This window comes from Mandrillus leucophaeus, unplaced genomic scaffold (genome assembly GCF_000951045.1).
Source record: "Mandrillus leucophaeus isolate KB7577 unplaced genomic scaffold, Mleu.le_1.0 Scaffold800, whole genome shotgun sequence".
NCBI lineage: Eukaryota > Metazoa > Chordata > Mammalia > Primates > Cercopithecidae > Mandrillus > Mandrillus leucophaeus.
The window spans coordinates 145,128-163,040 of record NW_012108698.1 but is presented as its reverse complement, the minus strand read 5'-3'; the positions used below and the strand labels follow the sequence as shown (position 1 = coordinate 163,040).

Below are 17,913 nucleotides of genomic sequence, written 5' to 3'. Positions count from 1 at the left end.
AGACTCTGTCACCAAAAAAAAAAAAAAAAAAAAACAAAAGTCAAAGGAAAATTATCTGTAACATTGATGTCAAGATGTCCCAGAGTCAATGTAGATAGCAAAGTGAATTTTTCCATAGGATGTTAATAATCCATGAAAAATACTCTTATGAGTGTTAATACAGCTCACAAATACGAAACAATAGGATTACAAGCTCCTTAAAGCTTTTCTCCAAGACGAAGATTATATATCTGGAATTTGTATTTTATGGTTCTACTTTTCCACTTTCAAATTCTTTATCCATTTTTATGTCCTATTTATTTTTCGTTTATCATTTTGTGTGTGCATGTGTAGTTAAATCCAATGGATCAAGGAAGGAGATGAATGATAATTATAGATTTTATATATTACTGAGTACTTATGCTAAGCATTTTTCATTCCTTATCTAATTTAATTGAAAAAAATTCTGTTAGCTCTTAATCTTTCATAGCTGCTACACATTATTTCTCTTGTAGACTTTGGTTCTTAATATTTGTTTAACCAAGCTGTTATTGGACTAGTTTGGGAAATTTTTTCCAGTAGAAGATACCAGTGCTTCTATCTAATTTAGATCTGTATATTCAGTAGTGACTAGTTGGTTTTCTTAATATTTATTTGTTGAATTGTACTAAGAAGGAATGAATGAGTTTTCTTTTCTTTTTTTTTTTGAGATGGAATCTTGCTCTGTTGCCCAGGCTGGAGTGCAGTGGTGCAATCTTGGCTCACTGCAACCTCCGCCTCCCTGGTTCAGGCAATTCTCCTGCCCCAGCCTCCTGAGTAGCCGGAATTACAGGCACATGCCTCCACACCTGGCTCATTTTTGTATTTTTAGTACAGATGAGATTTCACAATGTTGGTCAGACTGGTCTCGAAATCCTGACCTCATGATCCGCCTGCCTGGGCCTCCCAAAGTGCTGGGATTACAGGTGTGAACCACTGTGCCCGGCCATGAGTTTTCTTTTTGAAGTATAATAAGAGATCAAAGTGCAGGAACTGCTAAGAAGACACAGTAAAATGGGGAGGAACATAGACAAAACTAGGTGACTTTCCTCATTGAATTTTATAAACATAGTGTGATTTGTTTATTGGTCACACTACTTGGAGCTGAGGTGGGAGAATCACTTCAGCCCAGGAGTTCCAGGCTAGCCTGGGCAACATGGCGAGACGTCTCAAAAAAAAGAAAATAATAAAAAAAATAAAATTGTAACTTTGTATTCAGGCAATCTAACATACATTCTTACCTACTAAAGTGTGTAATAACTTGCTCCAGACTGTTAAAAATATTTGCAGATGCTACTGTTTAATGCTCTGATTTTTCTTTTGCAGATTATTTAATGTAATGGCAACCCCACGGGGGAGGACCAAGAAAAAAGCATCTTTTGATCATTCTCCGGATAGCCTTCCTTTGAGGAGCTCCGGTAGGCAGGTAGTGTTCATTTATTCATTCAACAAGCCTTTTTTGAGCATGCAGAATTACTGATTGGGACTGGAGAATTAGAGTTGAAAAGACTACTCCAGTCCTCAAATTGCTTGTATTCTAGTGGAGAAATTCTCAGTATGGTCATAACACAGTGTGATAACATGATAGAATATAGAAAATAGAAGCATTATCTGGCAGAGGGAACTGTAAGTATAAAGGTGTAGAGTGTGAATCAGCATAGGATATTCAGAGAATCACAGCTGTGTGGTTGCTTCCAGAATGTGAGGCTGGGGCCAGATCATGGCTGGCTTGGATGTCATTCGTAGGAATTTGGACTTCAGCTTGTAGTTGGTTGAGTGCTATTGGACGGTTATGTATAGGGCTTTTTGGGTAGGGCTTTTATTCTTTTAAAGGAAAAAATTGAGCAATATAATTCTCTATGATTTTTCTAGCTTTTTATTTAAATTACTGAGAGGACGCTGGGCGCGGTGGCTCATGCCTGTCCCAGGACTTTGGGAGGCCAAGGCGGGTGCATCACGAGGTCAGGAGATCGAGACCATCCTGGCTAACATGGTGAAACCCCGTCTCTACTAAATATACAAAAAATTAGCTGGGCGTGGTGGCGGGCGCCTGTAGTCCCAGCTACTCGGGAGGCTGAGGCGGGAGAATGGCGTGAACCTGGGAGGCGGAGCTTGTACTGAGCAGAGATTGTGCCACTGCACTCCAGCTTGGGCGACAGAGTGAGACTCTGTCTCAAAAAAAAAAGAAAAAACCAAAACTGAGAGGGTATAACTGCTCTAAGTAAAGAAAGATAAAGAAGTCTCAATTTGGGGAATGACTTGTTTTTTTTTGACTCATGTCACTTTTTTTTTTCTTTTTCTTTTGAGACAATCTCCTCTGTCCCCCAGGCTGGAGTACAGTGACACAATCGTGTGTGCCACAATGCCTGGTTGATTTTTTTTTTTTATTTTTAGTAGAGACAGGGTCTCGGTATGTTGCCCAGACTGGTCTTGGACTCCTGAGCTTAAGTGATCCACCTCAGCCACCCAAAGTGCTGGGGATTACAGGCATGAGCCACCACACCCAGCTGATGTCACTTTTTTCTAAGAAAAACTCATGTGAATTTAGTTATTTGCTTAGACATCTGTTATTAAAATGCTAGTTCTCTATCTCTAGCAAGTTAGTAAATTACTCGCACAGTGCAGTCACCAGGAAATTGCTGTATTGTGATCCCTAACCTACTGCCAGGATGGTTTTCACCTTCATGTTTAGAACTCAGATGTGATTTCAGTAGTGAACCTTCATCCTTAGTCATTTTGTCATCATCAGTGAAATTTTAACGTCAGCTGTGACTCCCTTAGGCAAAGAAGAAAGCAACAGAGACAACAGATGAGGATGAAGATGGTGGCTCAGAGAAGAAGTACAGGAAATGTGAAAAGGCAGGCTGTACGGCAGCATGTCCTGTGTGCTTTGCAAGTGCTTCTGAAAGGTCTGTTTAGATGTGTGTCTGACCTCCCATTTCTGCTTGTGAGAAGTTCTTTGTGGAAACATCATCCTTGAAGATAGTTTTCCTAAAGATAGATACAGATACTATAAGTCATCTAATCTAATAATAGAGACATTGCCCAGACATTCTGTGCACACCACACCCTCCTCAAGGCCCTCCCTGTGTTAGCCCTAGCCTACCGGGAGAGGCCACACCCATGTCAACTTTGCAACACAGTGTCCTCAAATCCAGCCAACCATATCTACCTCTCCGAGGGTTGAGGGTGGGATGGTGTATGTCATGGGGAGACAGTGGAGAGAACTCATGAGCTCTCTGTAGACACCAGCATTTGTTTACTTCTCACTGTGCTTTTCTCTCTCATGTAATATGCCGCCTCTTCCCATACGCACGTAAGGGTCTCATAGAAACTACAGCTAACTGCAGCCTTGCCATTTTTATTGTGAGGTGACACAAGTATGACCTTTTTTTTTTCTTTTTTACTTCCAGAGGAAAATCTTTAATTAAGGGTTAAGGTTTAATAAAATCTAGAAAACAAATCCTATTTGTTTTTAAACACAAAGAGGGCCCAGGCATGGTGGCGCGCGCCTGTAATCCCAGCACTTTGAGAGGCCGAAATGGGCGGATCACTTGAGGTCAGGAGTTCCAGACCAGCCTGGCCAACGTGGTGAAACCCCGTCTCTACTGAAAATACAAAAATTAGCTGGGTGCAGTGGCAGACGTCTGTAATCCCAGCCACTCGGGAGGCTGAGGCATGAGAATCGCTTGAACCCAGGAGGCAGAGGTTGCAGTGAGCCCGAGATCGTGCCACTGTACTCCCGCCTGGGAGACAGAGTGAGACTCCATCTCAAAATAAATAAATAAATAAAATAATAAAAATAGACACAAAGACGTGGCGGTGATCGTGTTCATAGTGGCATGATTTTTCACTCTTTTGCTATATTATCAACTGTTTGACAAGTTATCTTTGCCAAATTGCCTGCTTGATGTTCAAATTACAGCTGACCGGATTCCCTCGCTGTTCAGTATTGGACCCCATGTTATTCTCTCCTGTCCACATATGCAGCCAGCAGCAAGCACAGTGGCATCTGCCCTTATGTGTCATAAAACCCTATCATTGCCCCAAGGAGTCTTCTTAAGACTGCTAAGCCCCAGGCAGCCAGCTAGCTTAGGTCCCATGGTCTAAGTCCCTGCATCCTCCCTGTGTATTATCTGCTAATAATCCATTCCTGTTTCCCCTGTCATTAGGGAGCTAAGTGGAGATAGCCCAAAATGGGTTCATAGATGGTGCTTGCAAGATGGTTTTTTAAAAAATGAGAGGAGAAATGTTTATTCATTCCCAAAGCTGTATGTTTTTCACTATTTTCAGATGTGCCAAAAATGGCTACACCTCCCGATGGTATCACCTTTCCTGTGGGGAACATTTCTGTAATGAATGCTTTGACCATTACTACAGAAGGTATGTTCACTAACTGTGTGAGATTTCCGTGGAGAAGGGGACCGTGGCAGGGGCAGTGCGTGTTGTCAGCTGATTAAAGCTTAGTCCCCAGGCTTACTGAATTATTCAGCTCTTTCAGCCATGCCTGCGATGACTGTAACTTGGACAAGAACTTTGATGTTGTAGTTTGTGTGTGTGCATGTTTATGTGTGTGCACACTCAGGGATCAAAAAATACCTGCCATGAAATAGTTATTTTTGGCCGGGCGCGGTGGCTCAAGCCTGTAATCCCAGCACTTTGGGAGGCCGAGACGGGCGGATCACGAGGTCAGGAGATCGAGACCATCCTGGCTAACACGGTGAAACCCTGTCTCTACTAAAAATACAAAAAATTAGCCGGGCGCGGTGGCGGGCGCCTGTAGTCCCAGCTACTTGGGAGGCTGAGGCGGGAGAATGGCGTGAACCCGGGAGGCGGTGCTTGCAGTGAGCCGAGATAGCGCCACTGCACTCCAGCCTGGGGGACAGAGCAAGACTCCGTCTCAAAAAAAAAAAAAAAAAAGTTATTTTTTTTTACTTTTTAATTTTTTGAGGCAAAAGTCTTACCCAGGCTGGAGTGTAGAGACATAATTTCAGCTCACTGCAATATCCGACTCCTGGGTTCTTTTGTAGAGATGGGGTCTTGCCTTGTTGGCCAGGCTGGTCTCGAACTCCTGGGCTCAAATGAACTGCCTCGGCCTCCCAAAGTGCTGGGGTTACAGGCGTGAGCCACTGCACGCAGCAAAACAGTAATTTCTTTAGTCTGAAAGTTCTGGAACGTCTAGGAGATGTTGATTCTATTTTATTGTTTTCAATTTCATTCATTTGTGCTCTAATTTTTTTTATTGTGTTTGCTTTAGGTTTGATTTTTTCTTATTTAGTTTCGTAAGCTAGTACCTGAAATTATTTATTTTTAGATCTTTCTTCTTTTCCAATAAATACATTTTTTAAATGCTATAAATTCCCCTGCAAGTAGGTTGTGATATTTCACAACTTTTGACAACTTTTATTTTCATTTAGTTCAAAATCTTTTTTAATGTCTCTTGAGTTTTCCTTTTTGATCCATAGGTTATTTAGAAGTAAATTGTTTAATTTCCAAATATTTGGGACACTTGCAGCAGTTTTCTGTTACTGCTTTCTAGTTTAGTTCAGTAATGGTCTGAGAATATACTTTGTATGATTTCTGCATTTTAAATTTGTCAAAGTTTGCTTTATGGCCCATAATGCAGTGTATCTTGGTAAATGTCCCACGTGCAGTGGAGAAAAGTGTGTATTTTACCATTGTCAGGTGGGTCTATCAGTGTCAGGTAGACCAAGTTGGTTGGTAGTGCAGTTCAGGTCATATATATATATATATATATATATACACACACACACACACACACACACACACCTTTCTGATTTACTCCTACCTGATCTTTCAATTACTAAGAAAAGTGTCTTAAAGTCTGCAATTATAATTGTCTCTTAACATTTCCAACTATAATGCAGATATGTCTATTTTTCCTTTCAGTTCTATACATTTTTACCTCATGTATTTTTTTCTTGAGATGGAGTCTTGCTCTGTTGCCCAGGCTGGAGTGCAGTGGTGCGATCTTGACTCACCATAACTTCTACCTCCTGAGTTCAAGCCATTCTTCTGCCTCAGCCTCTCAAGTAACTGGGATTACAGGCATATGCCGCTGCACCTGGCTAGTTTTCGCATTGTTAGTAGGGACAGGATTTCATCATGTTGACATAGCTGGCCTCGAATTCCTGACCTTGGGTGATCTGCCTGCCTCAGCCTCCCAAAGTGCTGGGATTATAGGCTGGAGCCATCATGCCCGGCCGTCATGTATTTTTAAACTCTGTTGTTGACATTGTACTTCTAACGTTGTGGATTCTCTCAAAATTAACCCCTTTATGTAATATCCCTTGTCTTCTTATCCCTGATAATATTCATTATTCACATTAATGTGGCTGCCTCAGCTTTTTAAATGTTAGCATGATACACCTTTCTTTGTTTCTTTACTTTTTACCTTTCTGAGTCTTTGTATTTCAAGTAGATTTCTTTTCTTTTCTTTTGAGACAGGGTCTTGCTCTGTTGCCCAGGCTGGAGTGCAGTGGCGTGATCTTGGCTCACTGCAACCTATGCCTCCTGGGTTCAAGTGATTCTCGTGCCTCAGCCTCCCGAGTAGCTGGGATTACAGGTGTGTGCCACCATGCCCAGCTAATTTTTGTATTTTTAGTAGAGACTGGATTTCCCCATGTTGGCCAGGCTGGTCTCAAACTCCTGGCCTCATGTTATCCTCCTACCTTGTCTTCCCAAAGTGCTGGGATTACAGGTCTGAGTCGCCATGCCCAGCCTAGAGATTTCTCGTTTACACATATAGTTTTTTTGTAATCCCACTGACAATCTGTCTTTTAATCTGTGTGTTTATGCTATTCATGTTTTAAGTGATTGTTGATATAACTGGATTAAAATATCTTGCTAGCTGTTTTCCATATGGTGCATTTTATTCTTTTTCCCCTTGCTCTGCCTTCTCTGATTTTTTTTTTTTTTTTTTTTGAGACAGAATCTCGCTCTCTCCCCCAGGCTGGAGTGCAGTGGCGCAGTCTCGACTCACTGCACGCTCTGCCTCCCGAGTTCACACCATTCTGCCTCAGCCTCCCAAGTAGCTGGGACTACAGGCGCCTACCACACCTGGCTAATTTTTTGTATTTTTAGTAGAGTTAGGGTTTCACCATGTTAGCCAGGATGGTGTCTATCTCCTGGCTTCATGATCCGCCCACCTTGGCCTCCCAAAGTGCTGGGATTACGCGTGAGCCACCGCGCCTGGCTGCCTTCTGTGATTTTAATTGAGCATTTTTATGATTGTATTGTATTTCATCTACTGATGTAATTTTTAATGACTGCCCTAGGATTTACTACACACATTAAAAAATATTGTAGGCCAGGTGCAGTTGTTCACACCTATAATCCCAGCACTTTGGAAGGTTGAGGCGGGCAGACAACTTGAGTTTAGGAGTTCGGGACCAGCCTGGCCAACATGACAAAACCCCGTCTCTACTAAAAGTACAAGTTAGCCAGGCATGGTGGCGGGCGCCTGTAATCCCGGCTACTTGGGAAGTTGAGGAACAAGAATCCCTTGAACCCAAGAAGTGGAGGTTGCAGTGAGCCAAGATTGTGCCATTGCACTGCAGCCTGGGTGACAGAGCAAGACTCCATCTCAAAAAATAAAATAAAATAAAAATATAAAAGTATTCTGAGCCAGTTCCAGCTGCTTGGGAGCCTGAGGCAGAAGGGTCGCTTGAGCTTAGGAGTTCGAGGTTGCAGTGCACCGTGATTCATGATTGCATCTGTGAACAGTCACTGTACTCCAGCCTGAGCAACATAGCAACACCATGTATCAAGGGGAAAAAAAATAAAAAAATTTAATTTCCCTTTCAAATAATATGCCTTTCTTAGTTTTAGATACTAAAACTGACAAGAATATACCCCTTCTGACAGCCTGTTTTATAGGTGCCATAATAACTTCTTCTATTTTTATAACAAGGCTAGTTAAGTTTGTTACGTAAGATTTACTAACCTGCTTCTTGTTTTGAAAAACCTGATTGCTTGTAGCTCGATATATTAATTTTTCTTGTTTTCCAGCCACAAGGATGGATATGACAAATATACTACATGGAAAAAAATATGGACTAGCAATGGCAAAACTGAACCTAGTCCCAAAGCTTTCATGGCAGACCAGCAACTCCCCTACTGGGTAAGGAGAATGGTGCTCTCCATCTGTGAAGTATTTGTGGAGCCAAATGCAAGAGGAATGGATGAAAATGCTATGTTTAGGAAATCTCTTGTTAACAGTTGTTGTTCTTTCTATGACTATTAAAGCAAATATTTTTTATTTTTATAGAAAGCTCAGATATTTCAACATAGTATGAAAGAGGAAACTAGGCTGGGTGTGGAGGCTCATACTTGTAATCCTAGCCCTTTGGTAGGCTGAGGTGGGAAGGTTGCTTTGTGCCCAGCCTGGGCAAAGTGAGACCCTATCTTTACAAAAAAAATTTTTTTTCAAGTCGCCAGGAGTGGTGGCAGGTGTCTGTAGTCCTATCTATTCAGCAGGTCGAGGTGGGGTAATTGCTTGAGCTCAGGAGTTCAAGGCTGTGGTGAGCTGTGATTACACCACTACACTCCAGCCTGGGTGACAGAGTGAGAGGATGTCTCAAAAAAAAAAAAAGGAAAAAAAATTGTTTTAAAAAAGAAAAAACTAAAGGCTCACCACCAGCTGGCTGAGCTTGGTACATAGCTTTTTAATCCTTTTTTTTCTTTTCATATTTTTGTCTGTTTAAACACAATTTCATGCTTTATATACATGTATTGATTAGGTTTAAAATCAGGCTTCAGATACTATTTTTGTAACATTTAGCTTTTTAAACATTAATTTGGGCCAGGGCTGTGGCTCACACCTGTAATCCCAGCACTTTGGGAGGCTGAAGTGAGCAGATCACAAGGTCAAGAGAGCAAGACCATCCTGGCCAACATGGGGAAATCCCGTCTCTACTAAAAATATCCAAAAATTAGCCAGGTGTGGTGGCACGCGCCTGTAATCCCAGGTACTCGGGAGGCTGAGGCAGGCGAATTGCTTGAACCTGGGAGGCGGAGATTGCAGTGAGCCGAGATCGTGCCATTGCACTCCAGCCTGGTGACAGAGTGAGACTCTGTCTCAAAAAAAGAAGAAAATTAATTTGACTTCGTATTCTTTTTTCATTTAGTCATTCTTTGAAAATATATTTTCATTATTACATAATATTGTTGAAATATACCACCATTTAATAAATGATTCGCTATTTTTTTTTTTTTTTTTCTGAGACAGGGTCTCACTCTGTTGCCCAGGCTGGAGTGCGGTGGCACAATCTTAGCTCACTACAACCTCCACCTCCCGGGCTCAAGAGATCCTCCCACCTCAGCCTCCCTAGTAGCTGGGACTCTCTGCACACGCTACCACGCCTAGCTGACTTTTGTATGTTTTGTAGAGATAGCATTTCACCATGTTGCCCAGGCTGGTCTTGAATTCCTAGACTTAAGTGATCCACCTGCCTCAGCCTCCCACAGTGCTGGGATTACAGGCATGAGCCACCACTCCCAGTTTTTTTTTTTAAGATGGGGTCTTGCTCTGTCACTCAGGCTAGAGTGCAGTTGTGGGATTATGACTCATTGCAGCCTCAGTCTCCCAGGCTCCAGTGATCCTCCCACCTCAGCCTCCAGGGCAGCTGGGACTACAGAGTGCACCACCATGCCCAGCTAATTTTTTAACTCTTTATAGAGACAGGGCTCGATATCTTGCCCAGGCTGGTCTCAAATTACTGGACTCAAGCAATCCTCCCACTTCAGCCTCTCAAAGTGTTAGGATTACAGGCGTGAGCCCCTCTACCCGGCCAGTTTGCTAATTAAAAAAATATTATTAGTAATGCTGAGCTTTGTGCATGCTTAAAGATTTTTTTCATTGAAGTAAAATTTGTATAACATAAAATTAACCATTTTAAAGTGTGCAGTTCAGTGGCACTTAGTATATTCAAAATGTTATGCAATTACCACCCCTATCTAATTCCAAAGTATTTTCATCACCCACAAGGGAAGCCCTAATTCTTGCTACCCCCAGTTCCTGGTAACCACTAATTTGCTTTCTGTGTTTATGGATTTATCTATTTTGGATGTTTCATATGAATGGGATCATGCAACATGTGACTTTTTGTATCTGAACTTTTTCACCTAACGTAATGTTTTTGAGGTTCATATCCATTGTAGGATGTGTCAGTACTTCGTTCTTTTTTATGGGTGAATAATATTCCATCGAATGGATATGCCACAGTTTTTTTAAGCATTCATCTATTGATGGACATCTAGATCATTTCAAGCATTTAGCAATTGTGAATAGTGCTGCAGTGAACATTCTTTTACAAGTATTTGTTTGAATACCTGCTTGCAATTCTTGGGTATGTACCTAGAAATATAATTGCTAAATCATATTTGTTAATTATGTGTTTAACTTCTTGATGGACCTCAAACTCTTTTCCATAGTTGTTCTACTGTTTTTCATTCCTGTCTGTAGTGTATGAGGGTTCTGATTTCTCCACGGGTTTGAAGTGGTATCTCATAGTGGTTTTAATTTGTGTTTCCCTAATGACTAATGCAACCTTTCATGTGCTTGTTGTCCATTTGTATATCTTTGGAGAAATATGTTATCCTTTGCCCATTTTTGTTTTGTTGTCTTTGAGATGGAGTCTCGCTCTGTCGCCCAGACTGGAATGCAGTGGTATGATCTTGGCTCACTGCAACCTCTGCCTTCTGGGTTCAAGGCATTCTCCTGCCTCTGCCACCTGAGTAGCTGGGATTATAGGTGCGCGCCACCACCGTGGGCTAATTTTTGTATTTTTAGTAGAGACGGAGTTTCACCATGTTGGCCAGGCTGGTCTTGAACTCCTGACATCAGGTGATCTGCCCACCTCGGCCTCCCAAAGTGCTGGGATTACAGATGTGAGCCACCTCGCCCGGTCTTCCTTTGCCCTTTTTAAGTTGTTTGTCTTTTTGTAGTTGAGTTGTAAGAATTATATATAATTTTATTTATTTTTTTTTTTGAGACAGTTTTGCTCTTGTCACCCAGGCTGCAGTGCAATGGTGCCATCTTCGGCACACTGCAGCCTTCGCCTTCCGGGTTCAGGCGATTCTTCTGCCTCAGCCTCCCGAGTAGCTGGGATTACAGGCACCCACCACCACGCCCGGCTAATTTTAGTAGAGATGGGGTTTTCACCATGTTGGCCAGGCAGGTCTCAAACTCCTGACCTCAGGTGATCTGCCTGCCTCAGCTTCCCAAATTTCTGGGATTACAGGCGTGAGCCCCGTGCCTGGCCTTTTTATGTATTTTGGATACTAAACCCTTATTAGAGCTATGATTTGCAAGTATTTTTTCCTATAGGTTGTTGTCTTCTTTGGTAGAGCCCATTGGTGCCCAAAGGTTTTTAATTTTAAGGAAGTTCAATTTATCTGTGTTTTTGTTTTGTTGCTTTTGGTGTTATCACTTAGAACTCATTGCCAAATTCGAGGTCGTAAAGGTTGACTTTGTTTTCTAAGAGTTCTGTTGTTTGAGTGCTTATGTTTAGGTATTTTATCAATTTCAAATTAATATTTGTGTGTGTGTAAAGTAGGGTGTCTAACGTCGTTCTTTGGCATATGGATATCTGCCCACTTTTTAAAAATAAACTTTATTTTGGAATCATCTTTTTAAAATTATTTATTTATTTATTTATTTTGCGATGGAGCCTTGCTCTGTTGCTCAGGCTGGGGCGCAGTGGTACAATCTCAGCTTACTGCAACCTCCACCGCCCAGGTTCAAGCGATTCTCCTGCCTCAGCCTCCCGAGTAGCTGGGATTATAGGCATGCACCCCCATGCCCAGCTAATTTTTATTATATTTTTAGTAGAGATGGGGTTTCACCATGTTGGCCGGGCTGGTCTTGAACTCCTGACCTCAGGTGATCCACCTGCCTTGGCCTCCCAAAGTACAGGCGTGAGACACTGCACCAAGCCTGGTATCATTTTAAATTTGCGGAGTTGCTAAGATAGTACAGAGAGTTTCCATATATCCTTCATACAGCTTCCCTTAACGTTGTTGTCTTACATACCATGATTATTTGTCAAAGTAAGAAATTAACTTTGGCATAGTACCAATAACTGTAGATTGTATTTGGATTTCATCAGTTTCTTCACTAATGTTATAGGATCCAACACAGCATACCACATTGCATTTAGTGTGCATACTTGTTGACTAACTGAAAGTAAATTTCAGTTTATTTTATGCTTTTTTTTTTTTTTTTTTTTTGAGACAGAATCTCAGTCTGTTGCCCAGGCTGGAGCACAGTGGTGTAATCTCAGCTCACTGCAGCCTTGACCTCCCCAGGCTCAAGCCATCCTCTTACCTCAGTCTCCTGAGTAGCTGGGACTACAGGCATGAACCACCACACCCATCTACTTTTGTGTTTTTTGTAGAGACGGGGTGTCACTATGTTGCCCAGGCTAGTCTGGAACTTCTGGGCTTAAGCAGTCTGCCCGCCTCAGCCTTCTAAAGTGCTGAGATTACAGATGTGAGCCACCATGCCTGGCCCTGATTGTTTCTTTAGGTTAGAGCTGGAAAACCTTTTTTTTTTTTTGAGATGAGTCTCACTCTGTCGCCCAGGCTGGAGTGTAATAGTGCGATTTTGGCTCATTGCAGGCTCCGCCTCCTGGATTCATGCCATTCTCCTGTCTCAGCCTCCTGAGTAGCTGGGACTACAGGCGCTCGCCACCATGCCCAGCTAACTTTTTGTATTTTTAGTAGAGACAGGGTTTCACCGTGTTAGCCAGGATGGTCTGGATCTCCTGACTTTGTGATCTGCCCGCCTTGGCCTCCCAAAGTGCTGAGATTACAGGCATGAGCCACTGCGCCCGGCCTAGAAAACCTTTCTGACAAGACTCAGATCCCCTTGGCACTTTCCTCACCCTGAGAAAGTGTTAAAGCAGAAATTATCCTAATGAGGTGAAAGTGGATTATATGGATGGTGGTGATGCAAGGAGGAGAAAAAATACTTAGGATTGCTAACAGGTTGGAGAAGATGGCCAGGTGGTGGAGAATAGAAATGGTAACTGAAGATTAGCTCACTTGTTCATCTTGACTTGATACTTCCCATCTAGGTTCAGTGTACAAAACCTGAGTGTAGAAAATGGAGGCAGCTTACCAAGGAAATCCAGCTTACTCCACAGATAGCCAAGACTTATCGATGTGGTATGAAACCAAATACTGCTATTAAGGTATGTTCTCTATCTTTTTGCTTTTGAATTAATTGATACATTAATGTAGTCAGCAAATAGTAATGGTGTATGTTTTTCATGTATTGTGTTGATCATTCTATCAAGGTTGCATTTGCATGCATGTAATAGAATCCTAAGTATAATGGCTTAACCAATTAAGTATTTTACTTTTCCGTCATTATAAGCAGTTAAGACAGGCTGTCCAGGGTTGGTTTTGTTGCCCAGGGAAATCTCTTTGTAGTTTCCACTCCAGGCACCTGTAGTCTAACTTCCATCCTAAAGGCCACAAGGTAGTTGCTACACCACCAGTCATGTGTCCAAATTCTAAGCAGAAAAGGGTGGAACAGTCAAAGGGTAAGAGGGTTGTATCAGCTGAGCCTGTCCCTCTTTTATTGGGGGAAACAGGAACTTTCCTGAAAGTTCCATCAGTAGATTTCTATTTATATCTCATTGGCCAGAACAGGATCATGCAGGTACTCTAGTTTTAATTTTTTTATTAGGTTTGGTTTGTTTTGTTTTTATATAATGATGTTGATACCATAAATGCAGCTTCCCTAACTACAGTGAGGACAGAGGAAGAAAATATTTTACAACCGAGCATGTTGCAACAGTAAACAAAACCGGATCCTATTAGTGAGGAAGAAAAGATTAACTGATATGCTTGGCAGTTAGGAATCGGCCATCGTTGTTATAATTTGCCTTTTTTGAAATTTGGCAATTACTTACTGTTTAAAAACTTAGTGCCTAGTGCGTTAAAGGTGTTAATCTGCATAAATGCCACTGGTACCTGCAGTACGTTAAAGAATATTAGGAATCGTTTTAATCTCGAAAGTAAAATACTTTGTTTCTAGAAATTGAGATAAAATTAACATATTATAAAATTCACCCTTTTAAAGCATACAATTGAGTGGTTTGTGGTGCAGGTTGAGCACCCTAGTCTGAAAATCTGAAATGCTCCAAAATCTGAAACTTTTTGACCACTGAGATGATGCTCAGAGGTTCTGCTCAAAGGAAATGTTCATTGGAGCATTTCAGATTTTCAGATTAGGGATGTCCAACTGGTAAGTATGTTGCAAACATTCCAAAATCCAAAATCCAAAACGCTTCTGGTCCCAAGCATTTCAAATAAGAGAAATTCAACCTGGGATTCAGAATATAAACATCATATTTGTATAATGCCTGGGATTCAGTAAAAGCCTGGGATTCAAAATGTAAACATATTATATTTTATTATATTTAATAATAAACTATACAGTTTATTTTCTGTGCCTGGCGTATTTGTTTCTTATTAATAAAAATATATTAGGAGTGGCTGGGTGTGGTGGCTCATGCCTGAAATCCCAGCACTTTGGTAGTCCGAGGCAGGCGGATCACCTGAGGTCAGGAGTTCGAGACCAGCCTGGCCAACATGTTGAAACCCTATCTCTAGTAAAAATGCAAAACTTAGCTGCGTGTGGTGGCATGTGCCTGTAATCTCAGCTACTCGGGAGGCTAAGGTAGGAGAATCACTTGAACCCTGGAGGCAGAGGTTGCAGTGAGCTGAGATCATGCCATTGCACTCTAGCCTTGGCCACAAGAGTGAAACTCCATTAAAAAAAAAAAAAAAGAAAAAAAGGAGGGTAATTAGTGAATTATATCATAAATTTATGTTTACTGTTTGCAAAACTACCAAATGTCTTTCATGGTTGTACCATACTACAACATTTTGTAGTGTTACATGTATATACACATACATACACACACCCCACAGTTTCTTCATCCACTCGTTGATTGATGGGCATTTGGGTGGGTTCCACAATTTTGCAATTGTGAACTGTGCTACTATAAACATGTGTGTGGAAGTATGTTTTTTGTATAATGACTTCTTTTCCTCTGGATAGATATCCAGTAGTGAGATTGCTGGATCAAATGGTAGTTCTACATTTAGTTCTTTAAGGAATCTCCACACTGTTTTCCATAGTGGCTATACTAGTTGACATTCCCACCAGCAGTATAGAAGTGTTCCCTGATCACTGCATCCATGCCAACATCTACTGTGTTTTGATTTTTTGATTATGCCGTTCTTCCGGGAGTAAGGGGCTATCACATTGTGTTTTGATTTGCATTTCCCCAATCATTAGTGATGTTGAGAATTTTTTCATATGTTTGTTGGCCATTTGTATCTCTTCTTTGAGAATTGTCTATTCATGTCCTTAGCCCACTTTTGATGGGACTGTTTGTTTCTTAATGATTTGTTTGAGTTCATTGTAGATTCTGGGTATTAGTCCATTGTCAGATGTATAAGTTATGAAGATTTTCTCCCACTCTCTGAGTTGTCTGTTTACTCTGCTGACTGCTCCTTTTGCCTTGCAAAAGCTCTTTAAAGTCCCAGTTATTTATCTTTGTTTTTGTTGTATTTGCATTTGGGTTCTTGGTCATGAAATCCTTGCCTAAGCCAGTGTCTAGAAAGGTTTTTCCAGTATTGTCTTCTAGAATTTTTGTAGTTTCAGGTTCTAGATTTAAGTCCTTAATCCATCTTGAGTTGATTTTTGCATAAGGTGAGATATGAGGATCCAGTTTCATTCTCCTAAATGTGGCTAGCCAATTATCCCAGCACCATTTGTTGAAAAGAGTGTCTTTTCCCCACTTTGTTTTTGTTTGCTTTGTTGAAGATTAGTTGCCTCTAAGTATTTGGGTTTATTTCTGGGTTCTCTGTCTTGTTTAACTGGTCTGTGTGCCTATTTTTATACCAGTACCATGCTGTTTTGGTGACTATGGCCTTACAGTATAGTTTGAAATCAGGTAGTGCGATGCCTCTGAATTTGTTCTTTTGCTTTGTCTTGCTTTGGCTATGCGGGCTCTTTTTTGGTTCCATATGAGTTTTAGAATTTTTTCTAATTCTGTGATGAATGATAGTAGTATTTTGATGGGGATCACTTTTAATTTTTAGATTGCTTTTGGCAATGTGGTCATTTTTACAACATTGATTCTACCCATTCATGAGCATGGGATGTATTTCCATTTGTTTGTGTCATCTGTGATTTCTTCTAGCAGTGTTTTGTAGTTTTCTTTGTAGAGGTCTTTCGACTCCTTGGTTAGGTTTATTCCTAAGTATTTTATTTTATTTTGCAGCTATTGGTAAAGGGGCTGAGTTCTTGATTTGACTCTCTGCTTGGTTGCTATTGGTGTATAGAAGAGCTACTGATTTGTGTACGTTAATCGTGTATCTGGAAACGTTGCTGACTTCTTCTATCAGTTCTAGGAGCCTTCTGGAAGAGTCCTTAGGGTTTTCGGGGTAAACGATCATATTGTCAGCAAACAGTGACAGTTTGACTTCCTCTTTATCGATTTGGATGCCCTTTATCTCTTTCTCTTGTCCGATTGCTCTGGCCAGGACTTCCAGTACTATGTTGAAGAGGAGTGGTGAGAGTGGGCATTCTTGTTTTGTTCCAGTTCTCAGAGGGAGTGCTTTCAACTCTTCCCCATTCAGTATTATGTTGGCTGTGGGTTTGTCATAGATGGCTTTTATTACATTGAAGTATGTCCCTTGTGTGCCGATTTTGCTGAGAGTTTTAATCATAAAAGGATGCTGGATTTTGTCCAGTGCTTTTTCTGCATCTATTGAGATGATCATGTGATTTTTGTTTTTAATTATGTGGTATATCACATTTATTGACTTGCATATGTTAAACCATCCCTGCATCTCTGGTATGAAACCCACTTGATCATGGTGGATTATCTTTTTGATATGTTGTTGGATCCGGTTAGCTAGTATGTTATTAAGCGTCTACGTTAGCTAATATTTTGTTAGTGTCTGTGTTCATCAGGAATATTGGTCTATAGTTTTCGTTTTTGGTTATGTCCTTTCCTGGTTTTGGTATTAGGGTGATGCTGGCTTCATAAAATGAATTAGGGAGGGTTCCTTCTTTCTCTATCTTGTGGAATAGTGTCAAAAGGATTGGTACCAATTCTTCTTCGAATGTCTGGTAGAATTCTGCTGTGAATCCATCTGGTCCTGGACTTTTTTTTGTTGGTAATCTTTTAATTACCATTTCAATCTCGCTGCTTGTTGTAGGTCTGTTCAGGGTATCTAATTCCTCCTGATTTAAGCTAGGAGGGTTGTATTTTTTCCAGGAATTTGTCCATGTCTTCTAGGTTTTCTAGATTATGTGCGTAAAGGTGTTCATAGTAGCCTTGAATGATCTTTTGTATTTCAGTGGTGTCAATTGTAATGTCTTTTTTTTTTCATAATGAAGTTATTTGGATTTTCTCTCTTCTTTTCTTGGTTAATCTTGCTAATTGTCTATCAACTTTATTTATCTTTTCAAAGAACCAGCTTTTTGTTTCATTTACCTTTTGTATATTTTTTTTGTTTCAATTTCATTTAGTTCTGCTTTGATCTTGGTTATTTCCTTTCTTCTGCTGGGCTTGGGTTTGGTTTATTTTATTTTTAATTTTTAAAATTTTCTGTAGTGTCAGGGTCTTGCTGTATTGCCCAGGCTGGTCTTGAACTTTTGGCCTCAAGTGATCCTCCCTTCCCAGCCTCCCAAAGTGCTGGGATTACAGGCGTGAGCCACTGCACCTGGCACCACACCTGTTTTGTAAATACAGTTTTAATTGGGACATAGCCATGCTCATTCCTGCTCCTGGCACCATACCTGTTTTGTAAATAAAGTTTTAATTGGGACATAGCCATGCT

General features: G+C 40.9%; 1 protein-coding gene across 2 annotated transcripts in view; it reads left to right on the top strand.

Moving 5' to 3' along the window:
• KDM1B (lysine (K)-specific demethylase 1B) overlaps window positions 1-17,913 on the top strand; it is a 74,583-nt gene that overhangs the window by 3,309 nt on the left and 53,361 nt on the right. For both annotated transcript variants that reach the window (XM_011967576.1, XM_011967575.1), the window contains exons 3-7: window positions 1,345-1,444; window positions 2,800-2,927; window positions 4,312-4,401; window positions 8,050-8,161; window positions 13,119-13,235. In XM_011967576.1, the coding sequence (XP_011822966.1) occupies window positions 1,358-1,444; window positions 2,800-2,927; window positions 4,312-4,401; window positions 8,050-8,161; window positions 13,119-13,235 (534 nt within the window). In that variant the 5' untranslated portion in view covers window positions 1,345-1,357. The remainder of the gene's footprint in view (window positions 1-1,344; window positions 1,445-2,799; window positions 2,928-4,311; window positions 4,402-8,049; window positions 8,162-13,118; window positions 13,236-17,913) is intronic.